At 49.9% G+C, this 23,011-nt stretch overlaps 1 protein-coding gene and 1 pseudogene across 1 annotated transcript in view; both read right to left on the bottom strand.

Moving 5' to 3' along the window:
• The window catches only part of LOC138847461 (kinesin-like protein KIF2C), an 18,251-nt gene extending 10,875 nt beyond the window's left edge, over nucleotides 1-7,376 (bottom strand). Inside the window, 2 exon segments of the mRNA XM_070066290.1 lie at nucleotides 3,601-3,809; nucleotides 7,352-7,376. Of these exon segments, the coding sequence (XP_069922391.1) occupies nucleotides 3,601-3,809; nucleotides 7,352-7,376 (234 nt within the window).
• Nucleotides 7,377-8,815: 1,439 nt separating this feature from the next.
• Nucleotides 8,816-12,779, bottom strand: LOC138847460 (coiled-coil domain-containing protein 85C-like; annotated as a pseudogene).
• Nucleotides 12,780-23,011: the final 10,232 nt, after the last annotated feature.

Below are 23,011 nucleotides of genomic sequence, written 5' to 3'. Positions count from 1 at the left end.
TGATCTTCTGTAAAAAAAAAAAGAAAAGAAAAGAAATTATCAATTCCCAACTTGACTCTCACTGGGATTAAACATGACAATAGGTCTGATCTGATTTCATCATCATTTAAAAAAATCATCTATTATTTTTCACTTTATGTTTCTGTGTGGGAGCAAACTATTGAAATCCTTACTTAAGGTATACTAAGCTGATCTTCTGTATATTAAGATAATCGAAAATGAATCTTGATGTGAATGGAAGGGGAGAGGGAGTGGGAAAGGGGAGGGTTGTGGGTGGGAGGGACGGTATGGGGGGAGGAAGCCATTGTAACCCATGAGTCGTACTTTGGAAATTTATATTCATTAAATAAATGATAAAAAAAAAGTTGGCATGCAGTGTTTTCATTGCCATTCAGTTCTAAATGTGATTTTTTGACTTTCCAGTCCACCAGCTACTTAATAACATGCTACTTAATTTTCAGATTCAAGCGATTTTAGAAACTGTTCTTTAGCTTCTTCTTTCTAATTTTCATTAGTCTGAACACAGTGTTTGATATCTATCCACTGATTAGTAATCTAAAACCTCTTTTATAACCTAATTATGGCCAATTTTTAAATGTAAATATGCTTGAAAAGAATGTTAATATTTCATTTGCTTGGTATAAAAAATTTTAAACAACTAAGATACACAAATTGATATCATGGTATAACCTAGCCTGTTAGTTGCACCGCTTGGATTCTGGAGGGCTCTGACTTTTCTGTCACGGTTGCTTCCAGAGGGAGTACTGACATCTCTGACTACAGCTAATGTTGTTTCATGTGGACATCAAAGCTGGCACCGTGAGAAAAGACAAAGAAGCTAAAGGCTCAAGGAGAGAAACAAAGATTCAGCTTTTCATTATTCATAGATGATATACTACATAAATTAAAATTTATATAAAGTTTTTAATATTTTTTCTTTTTTTTTTTTGAGAGGCAGAGTGAACAGTGAGAGAGAGAGAAACAGAGAGAAAGGTCTTCCTTTTCCGTTGGTTCACCCCACAATGGCCGCTGCAGCTGGCACACTGCAGCCGGTACACCACACTGATCCGAAGCCAGGAGCCAGGTGCTTCTCCTGGTCTCCCATGGCGTGCAGGGCCCAAGCACTGCGATCCCGGGCCACAGCAGAGAGCTGGGCTAGAAGAGGAGAAACTGGGACAGAATCCAGCACCCCAACCGGGACTAGAACCCAGGGTGCTGGTGCCGCAGGCAGAGGATAAGCCTTGAGCCGCGGCACAGGCCCAGAGTTTTTAGTATTAATGATAGTATCTAGGTAGCTGAAAAAGAAGAAATTTAAATTTGTGCGCCTGGCACTGTGGTGCAGCGGGTTAACGACCTGGCCTGAAGGGCCGGCATCCCATATGGGCGCCAATTCAAAACCCGGCTGCTCCACTTCCCATCCCGCTCTGCTATGGCCTGGGAAAGCAGTAGAAGATGGCCCAAGACCTTGGGCCCCTGCACCTGTGTGGGAGACCCAGAAGAAGCTCCTGGGTCCCAGCTTCGGATTGGCACAACTCCATCCCTTGCGGCCATTGGGGAGTGAACCACCAGAATGAAGACCTCTCTCTCTCACTGCCTCTCCTCTCTCTGTGTAACACTTTCAAATAAATAAATAAATCTTTAAAAAATTTGCATTTGTGTACATAAATGATAAAGAATTAGGACATGTCATTTAGAAGCATTACTTATCAGAAGAACCAAGTATATAAGGTCACTAGGGGTCAGACAGGTGGAACAGAGATCACACCCAAGAATGCAGTATCAGGGACTGTGATGGTGAACACTGGAAATCACACCCGTGAACTCACTGCTGACTTTGTTCTGGTAGCCATACACAGCAGAGGGGCTACCATCCTGAAATGAGGTCTTGAGGTGGACACTCAGGCTGCTGGGTAGGTGCTGTCAGGACACGTGCACCCATGTGGAGTGCCTGGGTTTGAGTCCCAGCCCCACTCCTGCTCATGTGCACTCTGGGAGCAGCAGGTGATGGCTCAAGTGGGTGGGTTCCCATCACCCATGCGGGAGGCCTGGATTGAGTTCCTGCCTCCCAGTTCTGTGTGGCCCAGCCCTGGCCATCTGTGGGCATCTGGGGATGGGCAGAGAACCAGCAGATAGATGGGAGCACTTTTTATTTTATCTGTCTGTCTCTGCCTCTCCAATAAAAATTTTAAAAATCCCTAAAAAGGAAAATGTTTATAGATGTTTACTGACATGAAAAGATGTTTGAAACATGTTTATGAGTTAAAAGAAAAGCAAGAGATGTCAGAGAACAGCAGCAGCATAATTCTAGTTATGTAAAATAATGCATACATGCCTATTTGCTTTATGCACTAAAAGGCTTCTGGCAGCAGGTTCACTAAGATACTGTGTATCACTTTCTGATGGGATTTTGGTGATTTCATGTTTGAACTTTTCTTTATAGTGTGACTCTCTGCCAGTGAGGATGTGGCATTTTTATTCTCAGGTAATGGCTATGTGTTGCTGCTTTTTTGTTTTTTAAGATTTTATTTATTTATTTGACAAGTAGAGTTACAGACAGTGAGAGAGAGAGACAGACAGAGAGAGAAAGGTGTTCTGTCCATTGGTTCACTCCCCAAACAGCCGCCATGGCGAGAGCTATGCCGATCTGAAGCCAGGAGCCAGGTGCTTCCTCCTTGTCTCCCATGCAGGTGCAGGAGCCCAAGCACTTGTGCCATCCTTCACTGCCTTCCGAGGCCACAGCAGAGAGCTGGATTGGAAGAGGAGCAACCGGGACTAGAACCAGTGCTCATGTTATCCTGGCACCCCAGGTGGAGGATTAACCTACTGTGCTCCGGCACTGGCCCCTATGTGCTGGTTCTTAACTGGGGTAATGGTCACATAGATGCATCATCATCATTCTTCTGATGTACATTTCACTAGAATGATATTTTAAAAGAATGTATCACTGTTACAAGCAGAGCAAAATAGCCATTTTTCATTTCCAACAAAATTGTGCTTTTTGAGACAAAATAGGAAGGAAAAATTCAAGAGTTGATATGTTGTAGATGGGGCTGTGGAAGAAACAGTTTAATTTGTATTTATTTATTTTCATTTTATTTGAAATGGAGAGAGACAAATGCAGCGAGAGAGAGAGAGAGAGAGAGAGAGAGAGAGAGAGAGAGAGAGGGAGATCTTCCACCCACTGATTCACTCCCTAAGTTATTTGCAATGGCTGAAGCCAGGAGCTGGGAACTCAGTCCAGGTCTCCCACGTGGCTGGCAGGAGCCCAGCTGCTTGCGCCTTCATCTGCTGCTTCCCAGGCTGCACGTGAGCAGGAAGCTGGGATCAGAAGTGGAGCCGACACTCAAACCCAGGCACTCCAATACGGGATGCAGACATCCCAAGAACCACTGTGTCAAACAACCACCCTGAAAATCGCATTTCCATGGAACTTCTTACACTGCTATTTGGGCAATAAATACAAATTGGTCGGGGAAATCTGACCACGGAGTGGACAGGTCCACAGTTCCTTCTAGCTGCAGACTGTGCTGGGGCCTGGAATGTCGGGCACACCCCCAAGACCCCATGAGCAGTGGTTTTAGTGACAAGGCCTCTAATTACCTGATCCGCACTCCAGAAGTAGAAGGTGAGGGAAGAGACACCGAAGAGGAGTCCTGGCCAGGGGATGTCCCCAGAGACGGGATCACGGAAAATGTGGAAAGCATCCGGGCGAGGGAGGTAGCACTCTGGCTTGGCAGTCCAGTTGCCATCACTGATGACACTGGGGATGGCATCAAAGTACTTATTCAGCAGCTCCTGGTATCCTCCCACTCAACAAAGGCCGAAAAATATCACACTCGTCAGCTCCTTAAACAGAGTGTTCACATATGACTGAAGAACCGAGATGGCGAAACCAGACTCACTGGGATTGGTTGTGTCTCATCCATAAAGTACATCAGAGTGACACAGTCCAGGCCTTATGTACTAAGAGGAACAGGCCTTGGTGTTTGTGCGCCCAGCAACCTCTCTCTGCCTGCTTCTGGTCGCAGAATCTCTCTTTCCAGTTGGATCCCATTCTGGGTAGTTTGGGGGGATCCAGTCAAACTGCCTCCCATTCCAGTCCAGTACGGGACTCAGGCCTGGCCCACATTCCCTGTGTGCTGGGCAAAAACGGATATATGAGGACTGGACATGAGATCCAGGCTGGGCAAATCAGAATTTGCTCCAGGATTCTTTTGCTGAAGGGACTGAGAATGACTGCTTCCCTCCACCAGGCTCTCAGGGACCATGATAATTTGAAGCTCTTACATATACTTGGTTCATTCAGAACTCTGTTTTTTAAAAATTTTTTTTGAAAGACAGAGTTACAGAGAGAGTTAGAGACAGAGAGGTCTTCTATCCACTGGTTCACTCAACAGATGGCTGCAACGGCCGCAGCTGCGCTGATCCAAATGCAGGAGCCAGGAAATTCCTCTGGGTCTCCCATGTGGGTGCAGGGGCCCAAGGACTTGTGCCATCTTCCACTGCTTTCCCAGGCCACAGCAGAGAGCTGGATTGGAAGAGGAGCAGCCAGAACTCGAACCGGCGCCCATATGGGATGCTGGTGCTTCAGGCCAGGGCTTTGACCTGCTGTGCCATGGCGCCGGCCCCTCATTCAGAACCGTGGATCTGGTTATGCCTGAACGTAGTGTGCTCTTGGCCCTTTTAGCTATGTGAACCAAGGAAGTACGTGTTTGCCTACACTAAGTTGGAACTACCACCACAATTTAGTTCAAGAATCTTGACTATGACATGAATGAATTTCATGCAATGCCAACAAGATATTTACAAAACTTCATTGTTGAAATTTTCCACAAGAGTCTATGGCATTTATTCCCCAATATCCTAAGTGGTACAAATTTTTATCATTAAAGGAAAAAAATTTCCCTGAAAGGCACTAGAGTGCCTGTTCAACTAAACAAGTAAACAAATTTTATTTGGCATATTAAACCATACTCCTTTGAAATAACCTTGATAATTGAAACAGGTTTAGGGTCATTTGCACCACGACTAGTCAATGACAGGATACTGAGTAACTAAAAACTAATAAAGACATTTCATGGCATTTATAAAAATAAAATCCATATGGATTTTTTAAAAAGGTGAAACATAAAACTACTAAGTTATTAGAAGAAAATGGGAAAGTCTTTATGAACTTTGATTAAGGAATACATACTTTTGGTTTTAAACAAATGTTTGTTTTTTGTTCATTTAAAAGGCAGAATGAGAGAGAGAGAGAGAGAGAGAGAGAGAGATCTTTCATCTGTTGGTTCATTCCCCAAATGCCTTCAGCCAGAGTTCCACCCAAGTCTTCCATGTGGATGGCAGGGCCCCAAGTGCCTGAGCCATCAGCAGCAGCCTGGGAGGGTACAGATTAGCAGGAAGCTAGACCTGGAAGTGGACTCAACCCCAGACACTCCATTATGGGATGCAGGCATCTGAAGTGGCATTTAAACTACTGTCCCCAAACCTACCCTGTGGTCTCCACTTCTAGTCAACACTATATTAAGGTCCTAGCCAGTGTAATAAGGCAAGAAAAACAGCAATTTTAGTCTAGGAAGGAAGGAAACAAAAGTGTAACATCTTGACCTGCGTACTGGGTACCAGAGTGGTTTTACTTTGATCTTTTATTAGTCTTTGCACTCTTATTTGTGTACTTTACAGTTAAAAAGTTTATTAAAATATAAAAACAGAAAAATGAAGCAGATCTCTACTCAGTGACACAGAAAACCTGCCCGTAATATAGTACCAGTAGGAGAATAACTGGATGTAAAACTTTTTTTTAATTTAAACATTTATTCATTTATTTGAAAGACAGAGTTACAGAGAGAGAGAGAGAGAGAGAGAGAGAGAGAGAGAGGGACTCCATCTGCTGGTTCACTCCCCAAATGACTGCAGTGGCTGGAGTTGTGCAGATCCAAAGCCAGGAGCCAGGAGCTTCTTCTGGGTCTCCCATGCGGGTGCAGGGTCTCAAGCACTTGGGCCATCTTCTGCTGTTTTCCCAGGCCACAGTAGAGAGCTGTATCAGAAGTAGAGCAGCTGGGACTTGAATTGGAGCCCATAAGGGATGCCAGCACTGCAGGCAATGGCTTTACCCGCTACTCCATGGCGCTGGTGGTGTAGCTGGTAAGGCCACCACCTGCAGCACCAGCATCCCATGTAGGGTTCCTGTTTGAGTCCCTGATGCTTGACTTCCAATCCAGCTCTCTGCTGTGGCCTGAGAAAGCAGTGCAGGATGGCCCAAGTCCTTGGGCCCCTGCACCCATGTGAGAGACCTGGAAGAAGTTCCTGTTTCTTGACTTTGAATCAGCCCAGCTCCGGCTATAGCGGCCATCTGGGGAATGAACCAGTGGATGCAAGACCTCTCTCTCTCTCTGCCTCTGCCTCTCTGTAACTCTGCCTCTCGAATATCTATTCTTTTCTCTCCCCAAATCAAAGTGGTTCAACAGAAGGTAGAAACAGGCCGGGAACCGCACGGCTGTGTGCGGGCGGCTGCAGGTCTCACCGCGGGCACCGCCTCAGAAGCCAGCGCTGCTCCCGCACAGCGTGAACAGACACCTGTGCCACTCCACAGCCGTGCAGTCTGCTCTTTAAAAAATCAGTGGTATGCAGTTTGCTCACTCTCAAGTCTCAAGAAAAAAAAAATGAAAGGTCACTTTTTTCTCTTTAAACACCAGTGTGTAGCAAGAACTCGTGGATAGAAACACGCCCGCCTAAAAACTCAGCAGATGCTGACTTCAGGGTGGCAGGCCCCCGAGTGGGGCTGGGCCAGTGGCCTCCTTCACGGTGAAGGTCTCAGCACCCCAGCCCAACGAGGGGCTCAGAGCTGAGGCTCCAGAGGGAGGGGTTGGCCCCGTGTCGCCCTGCTAGTGGCAGAGCTGGGCATCACCCTGAGCCACGGCCAAATGGCCGCCTGAGGCCCCAGCCGCTGGCTCTACGGCCGCCAGCTGTACCCAGGCGCGCAGTCATGGCTCCATTTGAGATGTGTCGCACGGGCAGTTCCACCCTCCCAAACCAGGGACTGCCAGCAGGGGCAGGAAGGGACAGGGGGGCTCTCAGGATGTGCTCCGCGGGTCCCTGGACACCACACAGCTTTAGGGACAGGGTCACTCCCCTCTGGAAGGGAAGGTCGCTTCAAGGCCCACCTGCAGGGGACTGACTGGTCCCAGGAGTCTACTTATTGCTTATTTCAGTGGTGGCCCAGCTGCCTGATGGGCACACAACACACTCTGCTCCGGGCAGCTGCAGTCCCACCCACTCCCGGGCTGCTCTGTGGCTCTGTGGATTCCAGGACCCAGAAGGTGCCTCTGGCACTCCCAGCCCAGCTGCCTACCTGGGCAGGAATCGCCCAGTGCCATGACCAGCAGGTGTTCACCCAGCTTCAAGAGCACAGCCCTGGTGATAGAAGCTCCTTCCAGAAAAAGCTCAGAGGGCTCCCTGGAACTGCACACGGCCCGTCCCCTGTTCAGCGCCCACTCAGCACACCCTGGGCCATGAGCCTTTCCACTGAGTTAGGACCCAACGGTGCCGCAGGCATACACAGTGGGAACAACCCCGTGCCTTGGATCCCCAGGCCTCACAGGGGTCCAGATGGGACCTGCCGGCCACACACAGCCCCTGGGCACCTCACTCAGTACTGTGGAAGAGTGAGGAAGGTGCTGAAACAGTGTGGGCAAGGTGGCCCGTCCGGTCCTAGGGCTCCAGGACCCAGGAGCTCATCGCACTGCCCACATGACCACCCGCTCTGGGCCTCATCCTCACATGTCAGTTCCTGCCTTCCTTTCACAGCTGACCCACGGAGCCTCCTCGGCAGTGGCCGGCAGCCCTGAGACTCAGAGGGGAGGTGATGGTACCCGCGACGAGGCCGCCAGGTGGCAGGGCACAGCTAGGGCCCGACCCATCCCAGCAGCCTCTCCATCGGCTCCATGGCTGTGAACACGACCCAGCCCACTAGACCTGTGTGGGCTCGAACCGTGAGCAGGGCTGAAGGAAACCATGGAGACCTCAGGGGCCCAGAGACGCTGAGTGACTTGCTGGTCACTCGGCAAATTAAAGCCAGAACCTGCACTCCCACGGCTCTATTCACAGTGACCCAGGGTGTGGCCGGGTCCCTGGGGGAGGCCACAGGTGACCACAGGCCCAGCCGTGGCCCAGTGCTACTTTCCAGAGAGAACAACGCGTGGCTCGGCTCAGAGACTGCATGGGACTGCCCCGGGCTCCGGGCCCATCGTGTAAACCACAGCAAGGGACGAGCCCTGGGCACAGGGCACGGGACGTTACAGAGAGGGCGGCTGTCTTGGGGGGCAGGGGGTGAGCAGCAGGGCAGCTGGGCACAGCAGGGGGGTCCAGGAAAGGGCCTGAACCCCAGAACAGCCTGTGGCCAGCCAGGGACTTGGTGAGTTTCCTTGTCCAGGACGTAGGGAGCGCAGTGCTCAGGGAGCCGGGGCAGGTGAAGGCTTGGCAGAGGTGGTGTCATGCGCGCCAGGACCCCAGTGGGGTCGGTCTCTGTGCAGGCAGCGGGGTGGAGGCTTGGTGAGGGCCCCTGTGGAGGGCGGGGCCCAGGAGCCAGGGGCCATCACAGCAGCAGCAGCAGCAGCCTCGGGCCTCTTGCTAATGTAGCCGGGGCTTGGGGCCCAGAGACAGACAGGTCGGCAGCTTCTCGTCTTTGGATTTGCTGGTGAGTGAGGTGGGAGATGGAGGCTGGCCAGGCCAGGCACGCCGCATGCTATGCACAGTGCGCCCCCAGGTAGGAAGACAGCGTCTGGCCTCCAGGCGTGCCAGTTCACGGCCGGGGAGGAGCGGCCCTACAAGGGCCCCTTGAACTGGTTGCCAGCCAGGTGCTGCCGGATGGAGGGCTTGGAGCTGGCGGCGTCTCCCAGCTTCCTCCAGACCACGTTGCACATCTCGCGGCCGATGGCCTTCTCCTTCTCGCTCATGTCCTCCTCGCAGCAGTCCTGGAGCTGCCGGTCCAGGTTCTCGTGCACCTCCAGGACCTTCATCGCATGCACAACAGCCTCGGGCTTCTGTCCGGCAGAGCTGTAGCCGGAGGAGGCAGGCGAGGGCAGCTCAGGCACAGGGCAGGCCGGGCCATTTGGCAGGGTGTCCTGGCAGGGCGGCGGCAGGGCGGCGAGCTGGGGAGCCTTTCCGCAGTGTCCGGAACTCTCCGGGGCCCGCGGGTGCCGGGAGCTTGTCACCCTCCAGCAGCTTCACCTTGCACTCCCGCTGCCTGACGTAGGTGGACGATGGATCGTGCAAGCCACTGGGGATGCTGCGGTGATGACGCGGCGCCGAGAGACCGTCCAGGGACCGGCGCGTGACTCCGGCCTTGAGCGCCCGGGAGGCAGCAGCGCGGGTGGGACGTGGTGGTGGCGGTGCTGGTCCGGGCTGCCGCCGCTGCCAGCACCACAGGTGCTGCTCCCGTCGCCCATGTCGCGGGTCCCCGCGCCCGCCGCGCCGCCCGCCAGCGGCCCGCTCAGGCTGGCCTGGCTGTCGATGGAGCTGCGGGAGCCTGCGCCGCCGCTCGCCCAGCAGCCGCACCAGCTCCTTGCGCTCCAGGTTCTCGCGCAGCAGGGCCTCCTGGCGCACCTCGAGCTCGCGCAGCTTCTGCTGCGGGCGGGCCACCTCGTGCCACACGGCGCCGGCGTGCGCCCCTTCTGCTGGTTGTCGTCGAGGAAGCAGCAGAGCTGGCGCAGCTCCTGGTCATCGTCCTGCAGCCGCCGGTTCACATCCTGGAGGCCGCGGATCTCCAGCCGGTGCTGCTGCAGCCGCCGGTTCACGTCGCACATCAGGCAGCCTCGCTCCAGCGTGAGACCCACCCTCTCGCCCTCGATGCGCCTCTGCCGCCGCGCCAGCTCCTCCTCCTCCGGCACCTGGCTCAACTCTCCCAGGCCACAGCAGAGAACTGGGTCGGAAATGAAGCAGCTGGGACTTGAATCGGCGCCCATATGGGATGCCGGTGCTGCAGGCCAGGGCTTTAACCCACTATGCCACAGTGCCGGCCCCCGGGTTTCACTTCCAATTCAGATTCCTGGTAACACACACCTTGGGAGGCAGCAGATGACGGTTTAGGTCGTTGGTTCTCTACCCCCCATGTGAGAGATGTGGACTGAGTTGCTGGCTTTTGGTTTTGGCCTGGCCCAGCCCTAGCTGTTGTGGATGCCTGGGGAGTGAATCCATGGATGGAAGCTCTCCCTCTGTTCCTCTGCCTTTTAAATGAAAATGCAAATTTTAAAAAGGCTTCAAACAATGAGGCCTTTTAGGTGAATGAAAACAAAAGAACATAGCACTGACAATGTTAATACAAGATAAAGTATTATACAAGAACAAAAGCATTAAACAAAATAATTTTTAAAAAAGATTCATTTATTTATTTGAAAGGCATTGTTACAGAGAGGCAGAGACAGAGACAGACAGAGAGAGAGACAGAGACAGAGACAGACAGAGAGAGAGAGAGAGGTCTTCCAACCACTGGTTCACTCCCCAGATGGCTGCAATGGCCACAACTATGCAGATCTGAAGCCAGGAGCTAAGAGCCTCCTCTGGATGTCCAATGCTGGTGCAGGGGCCCAAGGACCTGCGCCATCTTCTACTGCTTTCCCAGGCCACAGCAGAGAGCTGGATCAGAAGTGGAGCAGCTGGGACTCAAACTGGTGCCCCTATGGGATGCTGGCACTGTAGGTGGCAGCTTTACTGGCTATGCCACAGCACTGACCACAACAAAGGAATTTTTTTTAAAAAGTAACTATCCAAGGTACAATGAACAAATTAGACATAGTTCAGAATATGCATATATCAAACACCTTAGCGGGAGAAAATATAAGGCAACAAACAAAGCAAAAGCCTTAGAGGAGGCATATTAATAAGTGAAGAATGGTAGTTATTTATACTATTAAGAATGTCTGTTAGGAGCCAGTGTGGTGGTGTCCCGGGAAAGTGACACTGGCATCCTATATGGGTTCCGATTCATGTCCCAGCTGCTGCATTTTCCATCAAGCTCCCTGTTAATGCACCTGGGAAAGCAGTGGAAGCTGGCCCAAGTGTTTGTCCCCTGAGACCTCATGATAAACCTGGAAGAAACTCCAGGCTCTTGGCTTCAGGCCCTGGGCATTGCAGCCATCTGGGGAATGAACCACCAGATTAAAGATTTCTCTCTGTGTGTCTTCCCTTCTTTCTGTAACTATGACTCTCAAAATAAATAAATAAAAAAAGAATGCTTGCTATATTTGTCATAGATCAGATCTAAATTGCCTAATAAGTTCATAAATAGTGGAATGTCCACATAATTTAATACTATGCATATAAGTATAAAATACCCGTGTCTATCTATGTTTATATAGGTCTGGAAAGACAGTCTCCATATATTATTAAATGAAAATGCCAGTTAGGGGATAATGATATGCTAAAGCCAGGTAAGCCACTGCCTACAGCGCCAGCATCCCATATGGGTGCTGGTTTGTGTCCTGGCTGCTCCACTTCTCCACTTCTGATCCAGCTCAACTGCTGTAGCCTGGGAAAGCAGTGGAAAATGGCCGAAGTCCTTGGGCCCCTGCAATAGTGTGGGAGACCTGGAAGAAGCTCCTGGCTCCTATCTTTGGCCTGGCCCAGCCCTGGCTGTTGCAGCCATTTGGGGAGTGAACCTGTGGACGGAAGACTCTCTTTCTCTCTGTAGCTTTTGGAATAAATAAATAACTCTTTAACAAAAAAGTTCTTGACTTTGAAAAAAAAAAAAGAGCAAAGGCCCTTAGGCTTTTTTTTTTTTTTTTGACGGTGATACCCAATTTATTACATCTCAGCGTAAAAAGAGGGCTGGGGAGGGGGCGGCCGCCGGGAAGCCGCGCTCTGCATTGTCGCGCCCCAGACCGCGGGGGCTGAGGACGCACAGGACGCAGGCGGTCTTCGGTTTCGGACAGGGTGGGCGCGGGCAATGCACTTGAACCAGCAGAGGGGCCGGGGCGGGGCGGGGGTGAGGGGCTGCGGCGACACTACCTTGGCAGGGTCCTGGGGACTGGGTATTGCACTGAGCCAGGTGCGGGGGCGCGGGGGCGCAGGGGCGCGGGGCGCGGGGCGCGGGGCGCGGGGAGTTCCCAGCTCGCCCAGGTTGTACAGCACAGGAGTGCGGGCGCCGCCCACCGCTCGTGCTAGCAGCCACGGAGGAGGAGCGAGCGGGGGGTGTCACCAAGGAGTTTGCAGATCTGGGAGTGGGGTCCTCGGGTTGCCTACCAGGAGCCCGGCTCAGCCGCCCCCGACAGGGAAGCCCCGCCTCTAGACGACAGGACCGCCCCTAGACGGCCGACCACGCCCCTCCGGGGAGGCCCTGCCCCCTGCGGCAGGCCCCGCCCCACCGGCGTTGCTCTGTAGTCTCAGACAAGGTCCCCAGAGGGTCTCGGCGTCTCCCGCTAGGGGCGTCCCTGGACAGAGGGTCTGGACGACGCCAGGCTGCAGACGCGGCCTCCCTGGTCCCTGTGGTCCCCCTGCCTCCGCCCCCGGGGACCTGGCCCAGGCGGGCTGGTGCTGATGGGGCGGGGGCGGGCCAGCAGTGTGGAGATCTCTGTGCGCTCCGCGAGGACCCAGAGCGGCGGGTACGCGGGTCAGCGCTTGGAGGTGGTGGACGCTGGGGGCTCGGCCGTCCGCTTCCGTCCAGGGGCCGGGCAGCGACTCCGGTCGGCGATGGGCACTGGGGGCTCGGCCGTCCGCGTCAGTCCAGGGGCCGGGCAGAGCCTCCAGGCGGAGGCGGGCGCTGGGCTCCGGGTCTGGGAGTGCATAAAAGTTAAAAGTAGATGTCGGCGGCTGGCCTGTCCTCCTCGTCCGAGGCCTGGCTGGCGGGATCCGAGGCGGCCTCCACCCCCGCGACCGCCTCCTTGGGGACGATGATCTCCACACTGCACGCGGGTTCCACCTGCACGATGACCTGCTGCGGGTTCTCCTGGGCTGGCCGTCGTGCCCTGAGGACTGCGTGCGCCGCCTGTACCGCGCGGTTGCTCAAATGGCTCCGACGGGGACTGCTCCGAGATGGACAGCGAGGTGGACGACAGGGTCGTGGCGATGGAGGCCGTCGTGGCTTCTTCCAAGGAAGGCGGCGTGCAGGGCAGGAGGTCGGGCCGGCCTTCGACCTCCAGCGTGGGGTAGCTGCGGGTCCCCGCAGGTCGTACTGCGTGCCCTCCCGCTCGCTGGGGATCTGGCTGGCCGAGAAGGCGGCCGTGGGCCCCAGGGGCTTCACGGCCAGCAATGTGCTGCACCCCTTCTTGGACGGTGAGGACTTGAGGGAGTTCTTCCGGAAGACCGTGTTGCTCATGAACTTGAAGAAGCGCTTGGCGTAGACGCTGGGGCAGTGCACGGAGACGGTGTCCCCGTCGCGGACAGCGCCTTCCAGGTGTGTTCCAGCTTCTTGATGAACCTGTAGGACTGCAGGATGTCCATGATGCCCTTGTGCAGCAGCAGGCGCTCGCCGCGCCCATTCACGGCCGGGATCCTGCCCATCCTGTCCTTGGTCTCCATGACCTCGCCCCTAGCGTTCAAGGACATGGACTAGAGCTGGGGAGAGCTCCTAAGAGGCCAAGCCCAGGAGGGAAGGAGGGGTGGATCCGCTGTGGCCTAATGTAGCTTATTACAACTGCTGCACTTTCATTCAGGGTGACCTGGGAGTTTCTGGAGGATTTTAAGCAGAAAAATGTCACGGTCTGCTGAGACTTTTTAAGCAACTTCTCTTTGGCCATGTTGTTGAGACTAGGCGTGGAAGCGCACAGGTAGAAGGAGGGATCCCACAGTGAGGATGGCAGCTTGGAACCCAGGGAAATGGTCAGAACCCAAGCAGCCTCAGGCAGAACTGCAGGATTTCCTGATAGACAGGGTGCTGGACGTGAGGAAATGAAAGAAGGGCTGAGGATGACTCCAAGTTGGTCAACCTGAGCAACCAGAAGGATGGAGATGCTATTGAACGATGGGGAACATTCACAGAGGAAAAACCCAGCGTTCCCTTGGAGATCTGTCCAAGGTGAGATTTCTGATAAACTTTTCAACTGAAGACAACCAACAGGCCATGCAACACACCAGTCTGAGCCCCAGCCGGAGACCTGGGCTCAGATACACATTTGGGACTTGTGAGCATGGAATGGGGTCTGAAGTCATGAAGCAGATGAGACTGCCGAGTGCTAAGTGTGACTGCAGAGGAGAGATCAGATCAGGAGTTCTGGGGACCTTCAGCATTAAGAGGCTAGGGAGACCAGGACGTGGGCAGGGGCTGGTGCAGTGGTGGACGTGAGCAAGGGTGATGGTCAACCCAACAGGGAAGGACTGCGGGTTTCTAAAGCTACATCTGAGCCGTGTGGGAGGACCGAGAACTAGGCATGGGAATAGGTGCTGTGGAGGTCACTGGGGTTCCTGGCAAGAACCACTGATACCCATGAGCTATCTGCTGGTTGAAAAAAATACAAAAAGAAAAGTGATAAAATGTTTACTTCATTCCAAGTTCTTTAAATATGCTGCAATACAGTCTATTCATTCAGCAATAATTATATTGAAAAGTCACAGCAAATAAATGAATAAATTGTAACACTGATATGTAAACACTGGGAATCATTAAGCCACTGAAAACTCCCTCAAGTGTCTCAATCTTGTAAGACACAGGCTGGTGGTTCCCATTTTTCTGGGTACTGGAAACATGACTTTAAGGTCAAAGACAAGTTCAAAAGACTAGAAATGGACTGGTGTGGAATAGCAGGTAAAGCCGCCACCTGTGATGCCATCATACCATATGAATGCCGGCTCAAGTTCCAGCTGCTCCACTTCCGATCCAGCTCCCTGCTAATGTGCCTGGGGAAAAGCAGTAGAAAATGGCCCAAATGCTTGGGCTCCTTCCACCCATGAGGGAGACCCAGAAGAAGCTCCTGGCTCTTGGCTTTGGCCAGGCCCAGCCTCATCCCCAGCAGCCATCTTGGGAGTGAACCAGCAGATGGAACCCTCTCTCCCTGTAACTCTTTCAAATAAATAAATAAATACATCTTAAAAAAAAAAAAAGACTGGAGGTCTTGTAGCCCAGGAAGAGATCCTGGTGATAAGGGTCCTCATTCAAAACAAACAAACAAACAAACAAAAAACAAAGTAGGAGTCTCACATTAATCTCTTCCTCAACTGGGTTTACAAAGAAAAAAAATTAAAGCCTAAACCAGAAAGCTCACACCAGGAAAAAGCGTTTCGTCGAAGCTCCCAGATAACTGGGGAAGGCCGTTTCTTTAAGTTGTTTATGGCTGCACTTTCCTCTTCCCTCAAAGGAAGGCAGTCTGTCCTCCCGAGACCGGGCTTCTCTGCAGGAGAAGTTGCCCCATGTGAAAACCGTACACGTGCCACAAGACTTCACATCTGAGGCCAAAGAATAAACGATTAAACAAGGGCTTGGTTCTTGCACAATTTCCTATTTGTACCTTACATTCTTATGTGGACACTATGTGTAGATTTTTACATAACAATAATAAACTGTAAAGATGGCTCAGGCTTGGCACAGTTCCCATCTTTCTCCCTAAGATGGCCCCCTGACCCCTGCCCATGGACAGAAAGCTGCTTGTACCGCTGTGGGGACTGTGAGTCCCTCTTCTTGGATGGAATAATTCTGTATAACAAATAAATATTTAATATAGAAACAAAACATATTTCTAGCCTTCTACCCTGCCCCCACCGTCAGCACTGTGCTATTCCACACCTCCATGTTTGGCCTCTTTTGCTCCCGTTGCTGGAATGCTCTCACACTTCATCTACCTGGAAAACAGCTACTCCACCTCCAAATCCTGCTCAAACAACCCCACCTCTCCAGGACCTTTCCTATCTCTCAGTAAGTGTTCCCTCTACCCAGCAAGCCTGAGTTTACCTGCGCACCTCCTTTCAGACTCACTGTGCGGTACTGATTAATGTATTCTGATTAGACCAATATGCACCTAACTCCCATTCCAGAGGGTGGAGTTACCTATTTTTTGTCTGTGTCTTGAAACTTAGAACAGCACCTTATACTTACTGGGTACCTAATAAATGATTATTGAACTAAACTGAGTTGACGAATGGAAATATTTAATTAATTAAGAAACTTGAGTTAAGGGAAGGGCTGGCACTGTGGCATAGTAGGCTAAGTCTTCATGTGTGGTGCCAGCATCCCATATGGGCACTGGTTCTTGTTCTGACTGCTCCTCTTCCAATCCAGCACTCTGCTTATGGCCTGAGAAATCAGTGGAAGATGGCCCAAGTCCTTGGGCCCCTGCATACTTGTGGGAGACCTGGAAGAAACTCCTGGCTCCTGGCTTTGGATGAGCCCAGTTCTGGCCATTGTGGCCATTTGAGGAGTGAACCAGCAGATGCAAGATCTCTCTCTCTCTCTCTCTCTCTGTCTCTGTCTCTCCCTCTCTCTCTGTATCTCTACCTCTCAAATAAATAAATAAAATCTTTAACAAAAAGAGTTATGGGAACTACTGATTAAATGGCATTTCAGATTTAACAACTTAAAATTATTCTAAGTAAAAACATGTAAATTAAAGTAATAAACAGCTAAGATGTGGCCCCCAGAGTGGAATGCCACATGTGAGGCTTGCTCACTGGGAACCATGTGAGATTTCGGCTAGCCAGGAAGAAGTCTCCTATTGTCGCACGTCTGCGGGACAGCACAGCCTAAAATATAATAATTACAATAATAATAATAATAAATCCCAGTGGAATACAAGAGACTAAACTGCTCCAAAGACACAGGTCTCTTAAGGAGATGGCCTTCATTTAGCAAATCCACACTTCCCTTCTTTCATTTGAAGCACAGAACCCATGCCCCTGAGTTGAGCAAGGCCCTGGCTGCAGAGCTGGAGATACAATCTCTTCCAGCTACAAGACTGCATGGCCATGTCTCTTCCTCGACATCCCTTAAGAACAAAACTGCTTTAAGTCTTTCTCCAAATAATTAGCCAGTGCCATGGTTTCTGGCAAAGCCTGGGAGGGAAACAGTTTACTGAGTGTGTAGATCAGGAATGGCAAATCCAAATACGCACCTCGCTTCTTCCAGGGGGGAAGTTACATGGCCATGCCATGGTCCTTCCAATGTGTTCAATTGTTCTCTATTCAGGGGCCCCAGCTCTGACTCCCAGACCTGCTAGGGCCAGAAGACAATGCTGGGACTCTCCTGGATTTCCTAAGGAGGACAGCTGGTTGATAAAACTGTTTTTCCGTAGAAAAAGCAAACTCTGCCACCACCAGAGGTGTCTGCATTATCATCTCTCTCTTTATCTCTCTCTCTTTCTTTCTTTCTCTCTCTCTTTGACTTATTGTATTTATTTGAAAGGCTGAGTTAGAGAGGGGGGGGGAGAGAGAGAGAGAGAGAGAGAGAGAGAGAGAGAGAGAGATCTTCCATCTGCTCGTTCATTTCCCAGATGGCTACAACTTCTGAGGCTGGGCTAGGCTGAAGCCAGGAGCCAGGAGCCTCTTCTAGGTCTCCCATGTGGGTGCAGGGGCCCAGGTCCTTGGGACATCTGCTGCTTTCTCAGGTCATTAGCAGGGAGCTGGATTGGAGGTGGAGCACCCAGGACTGGAACTGGCCGCTGTATGGGATGCTGGCACTGTAGGTGGCAGTTTTACCAACTATGCCACTGTGCCCATCCCTGTCTACACTGAAGCAGGCAATCTCTTTATGTCATAAATCCTTAAACTAAACAAGTAACTTCCACACATATTAAGTTAATCTTACTTTAGCCACTCAGAAACAGTTATCCAGGACTTATTATGTGCATAGCTCATTTTTTTTTGAAAGGCAAAGTTAGAGACAGAGAGAGATCTTTGATCTGCTAGTTCAATGCCTAAATGGCCGCCCCAACAGCCTGAAGCCAGGCCAAAGCCAGGAGCCTGGAACTCCATCTAGGCCTCCCACGTGGGTGCCAGGGGCCCAAGTACTTGGGCCGTCCTCTGTTGCCTTCCCGGGTGCAGTAGCAGGGAGCAGGATGGAATGTGGAGCAGCCTGGACTCAGACGGATGCTCACAGGGGATGCCAGCGTCACAGGCGGCAGCTGAACCTGCTGTGCCACAATGGCGGCCCGCATAGCTGATTTTTAAAATTTATTTATTCATTTTATTTGAAAGGCAAAGAGAAAGAGAAGGACAGACAAGGACAGAGCTCCCATCTTTTGGCCCAAATGCCCACAACAGCTGGGACTGGGCCAGGCTTAGGCCAAACACTCTATGACTCTAAAGATCTTCTGAAGAAAGGTATCAACAATGTGTTGGTAGAGGCACATTAGAACTTTAAAAAGGAATTTACAAAATACTTTAAGATGAAGGAAATTGCTTTCTGTTTCCATTAGAAAAGCACCAAACAGGGGCTGGCATTGTGGTGTAGGGGGTTAAGCCACCATCTGCAGTACCAGCATTCCGTATAGTCACCAGTTCAAGTCCCAGCTGCTCCATTTACAAGACAGCTCCCTGCTAATGGCCTGGGAAAGCAGCAGAAGACAGCCCAGTCCTTGGGCCCCTGCATCCATGTGGGAGAACTTAGACTAGCTCTTGGCTCCTGGCTTTGGCCTGGCTCAACCCTGGCCATTGCAGCCATTTGGGGAGTGAACCAGTGATGGAAGACATCTCTGTCTCTCCCTCTCTCTGTGTAAATCAGCATTTCAAATAAATAAAATAAATTTTAAAAGAAAAAACTTTAAAAAGCACCAAACAGGAAAGAGAGATTCTGGGAAGAAGGTGACTTAAGCACATGTCCCTGACTTCTTCCTCCATGCTATTTATTTATTTATTTATTTATTTATCATTTGTATGTATCTCATAAATACAACACTATGTACATAGTAATTCTTCCCACTGTACCTGCCTTCCACTCATTCTCCCCTGCTTCCTGCTCCCTCCCATGTTTTATCTGAGAAAGAAAAAATAAACGAATGGCATAAAGAAAACTGAGAGAAGTGTTCCTCAACAGTCTATACAAGGGCTGACAGATCTTTTGGAACCCTCAGACATAACTATTACTTATGAGACATGATGATATCCTCCTTTTAATATACAAAAAGGAAGTGATTCTTGAGAACAAGTTTTACTATTAAGCTTCATGGTACCGCTCTTTGGGAGACAGAAGTCCTTTGTGGGAAGTTAGTGCACAGTGACTCTTGTTGTTTATTTAACAAATAAGACTCTTATGCATAATATCAGTAATCACCAAGGCTCTTGAGATGATCTGCCTCCCCTATGGAAGCCTTTTGGATCCACTAGCTGGACAAGGCCATCAGCAAAGTTCTCTCCTCCCTTCAGAGAAAAGTACATCCTTCTTTGGTGGCCCCTTCTTTCCACTGGGGTCTCACCCACAGGGGTCCTTTATGCAGGACATCTTTTGCCCAAGTGTCTTGGCTTTCCATGCCTGATATGTTCCCCCTGGGCTTTCCAGCCAACCTAAAGTGCCTTAAAGGGCTGATTCTGATGTTGGAGCCTCCATGCTCTCTTTCTGGAAAATACAACACCCACAGCAGCCAGGCTGATGCGGCGGAAAATGCATCCAACTTCCTCTAAGATTTCTGGGCTGAAACTATTAAAGAGAAAACAAACAAAAAAAAGTGTAAGGCCCCCATGCCCTGGGTTAATATCTTTCAAAGCCAAGGCACCAGCGGCAGAGTAAGACTCCCCAGCCCCTGTGGGGCTCAGCAGTCAGAAGCTTATGAATGTTTTCAGAAAGGAGGCCCAACTGTGCAAACGTGGGCACTTCTGGTCTGTGGGAAGAGGGCGGTTTGTTTAATAATGAGAAGAAAGTAAATTAAAACACCTCTCATCTATCATATAATAAAGGTAAATTCAAGAGGGTCTGAGATTGAACCACTTAAAAATCTATAAAAATGTTATTAAAATTTTTAGAATAATATTTGTGCAATGTTGGAGTGGGAGAAAATCAATTGACTTCTGCAAAATGAATAAAATTTCTAATAACAAAAAGACACTATTAAGATCAGTGGTTCTCAACCAGGGGTGATTTCCCCACCCCCTTAGGGAGCATCTGCAACATCTGGAGACAGCTTTGACAGTCACAAGTGGGAAGGGATCAGGTTCTAAATATCTTACAATGCACTGACAGACCCTCCACCACAACGAATTAAATATCTAGCCCCAAATGCCTGATAGCCCTGACGCTTGAGAAACACTGATCTAGACAAATGACAGTTTGGGAAAAACATACTAGCAATTCAAATAACAGACAAGGTACCAAAAGTCAAGTGAAGTGAGTTCTAATAGTCTCTTAGTGGAGTCTTTTGGATCCCCTCTTTATAAAATCATGTCATCTGTGGTGTGAACCAACAGAAGGAAGACCTCTCTCTCTCTCGCTCTCTCTCTCTCTCTCTCTCTCTAACTCTGCCTGTCAAAAAAAAAACCATGTCATTTTCAAATAGGCATAATTGGACTTCCTCCTTCCCAATTTGTATCCCTTTGATTTTTTGTTCTTGTCTAATGGCTGTGGCTAAACTTCCAGGACTATATTGAATAGCAGTCATGAGAGTGGGCATCCTCGTCTGGTACCAGATTTCAGTGGAATTGTCCTATTGGATCCAATAGGACGCTGGCCATGGGTTTGTCATAAATGGTCTTGATTGTGTTGAGGAGTGTTCCTTCTATTCCCAGTTGCTTAAGAGTGTTGTATTTTATCAAATGCTTTCTCTGCATCTATTGAGATAATCATGTGGTTTTTGTTCTTCAGTTTATTAGTGTGCTATATCACATTGATTTGTGAATATTGAACCATCCCTGCATACCAGGGATAAATCCCACTTGTTTCCGGGTGAATGATCTTTCTGATGTGTTGTTGGATTCAGTTGGCTAGAATTTTATTGAAGATTTTTGTGTCTGTGTTCTTCAGGGAAGTTGATCTGTAGTTCTCTTTCTGAGTTGCACCTTTCGTAGGTAAAGAATTCTAACATGGGATGGCTCCATGGCTCACAAGGCTAATCCTCCACCTGCAGTGCCGGCACTCTGTGTTCTAGTCCCAGTTGGAGCACCTGTTCTGTCCTGGTTGCTCCTCTTCCAGTCCAGCTCTCTGCTGTGGCCTGGGAAGGTAGTGGAGGATGGCCCAAGAGCTCAGGCCCTGCATCCGCATGGTAGACCAGGAGGAAGCGCCTGGCTCCTGGCTTCGGGTCAGCACAGAGCATCGGCCGTGGCAGCCATTTGGGGGATGAACCAACGGAAGGAAGACCTTTCTCTCTGTCTCTCTCTCTCTCTCACTGTCTAACTCTGCCTGTCCAAAAAAAAAAAAAAGAATTCTAACATGAACTTTTTTCTTTCTGTACCTTAAAGATGTTGCTCCACTTTCTTCTAGCCTCCACTGCTTTTCTGAGAAATCTTCTGTCATGCTTATTTTCATTCCTTTGTACATAATGTGAACCTTTTTCTTCTGGTCACTTAAAAAAGTGTTGATTATGATGCCTTGGTATGATTTTCTTCATGTTTTTGTAATTATGGTGATTTGAGCTGCCTGAAATTGTGGGTAGATAGTTTGAGTCAAATTAAGAAAATTGTTGGCTATTATCTTTGTCAAATCCCCTCTTCCTCTCTCTCAGAGATTTTAACAGTGTGCATGTTTGGCCACTAGAAGGTATGCCATAGGTCACTGATGCTCTGTTCATTTTTCCTAGTCCTTTAACTCTGTTAATTTTGAATGATTTCTTCAAGTTCACTACTCTTTAATTCTTCATTTTCTGATCTATCTAGTGTATTTTCACCTAGATGATAGTTATCAAAGTTTAATTACTTGGGCCAGCACTGTGGCACAGTGGGTTAACACCCTGACCTGAAGTTCTGGCATCCCATATGGGCGCTGGTTCGAGACCTAGCTGCTGAGCTTCCTGTCCAGGGCCTGGGAAAGCAGTAGAAGATGGCCCAAGTGTTTGGGCCCCTGCACCCCCATGGGAGACCCAGAAGAAACTCCTGGCACCTGGCTTCGAATCACCCCAGCCCTTGCCTTTGCAGCCATCTGGGGAGTGAACCAGCAGATGGAAGACCTCTCTCTCTCTTTCCCTCCCCCCCCCCTGTATAACTCTGACTTTCAAATAAATAAATCTTTAAAAAAAGTTTAATTAACTTTTTTAAAAGAAAAACCTCCCATATATTTACCAAGCACGTTTCATTTTTCCTCTAGCTCTTCAATGTTTAGATTGGCATTATAATAACTGCTTGAATATTGTTGTCTAGTCGTTTATTACTGTGTCAATTTGGGGTCAGTTTGGGTGATAGTCTCCTAGGTATAGGTCTTATTTTCCCCACTCCCACTTCTTTATATGCTTGGTGATGAGTGGATGAATACAGGACATAGTTAATATTATCAGGTAATAAACATATTTGTATTGCTAAAGATGTGCTTGAATTTTGTTCTAGTTCATGATTTAATTATTTGAACAGTTTAATTTATTCCAGTCTTCTAAGATTCTTAAATTTTTGGGCTGGCTTTGTTGCATAGTGTTTAAGCTGCCGCCTCAGCACTGGCATCTCATATGGGTGCCGGTTTGAGTTCTGGCTGCCACACGTCCAATCCAGCTCCCTATAAAGCTCCTGGGAAGGCAGCAGAGAATGGCCCAGGTGTTTGGGTCCCAGTACCCACATGGGAGACCTGGAAGAAGCTCCTGGCTCCTGGCTCAAGTCTGGCCCAGCTCTGGCCCTTGCAGCCATTTGGGGAGTGAACCAGTGGATGGACGATCTCTCTTCTTTCTCTCTCTCTCTGTCTCTGTAACTCTGCCTTTCAAATAAATTAAATATAATCTTTAAAAAGGATTTTTTATTTGCTTGCTTGAGACTTCAGCAAACTGGCAAACTATGTCGAGTTCTGTACCCAATCCTCCATGAATTACCAAGTTCTCCATGTGTCTTGGTGAGAGCAGACGTTATTTGCAGCCCTGGATTTTTCCCTGGGGACGATTCTCTTTCTAATCCTTTTGGGTAGATTCCCTTGGCCTCAGTGGTTTCCCCACACGCATACCCTGACCTCTGCTCAGCCGTATACTCGGATCTGTGT

This window comes from Oryctolagus cuniculus, chromosome 21, assembly GCF_964237555.1.
Source record: "Oryctolagus cuniculus chromosome 21, mOryCun1.1, whole genome shotgun sequence".
NCBI classification, from domain to species: Eukaryota; Metazoa; Chordata; class Mammalia; order Lagomorpha; family Leporidae; genus Oryctolagus; species Oryctolagus cuniculus.
Note: the sequence above shows the minus strand (reverse complement) of the source record. Positions and strands in the feature narration are given on the sequence as shown.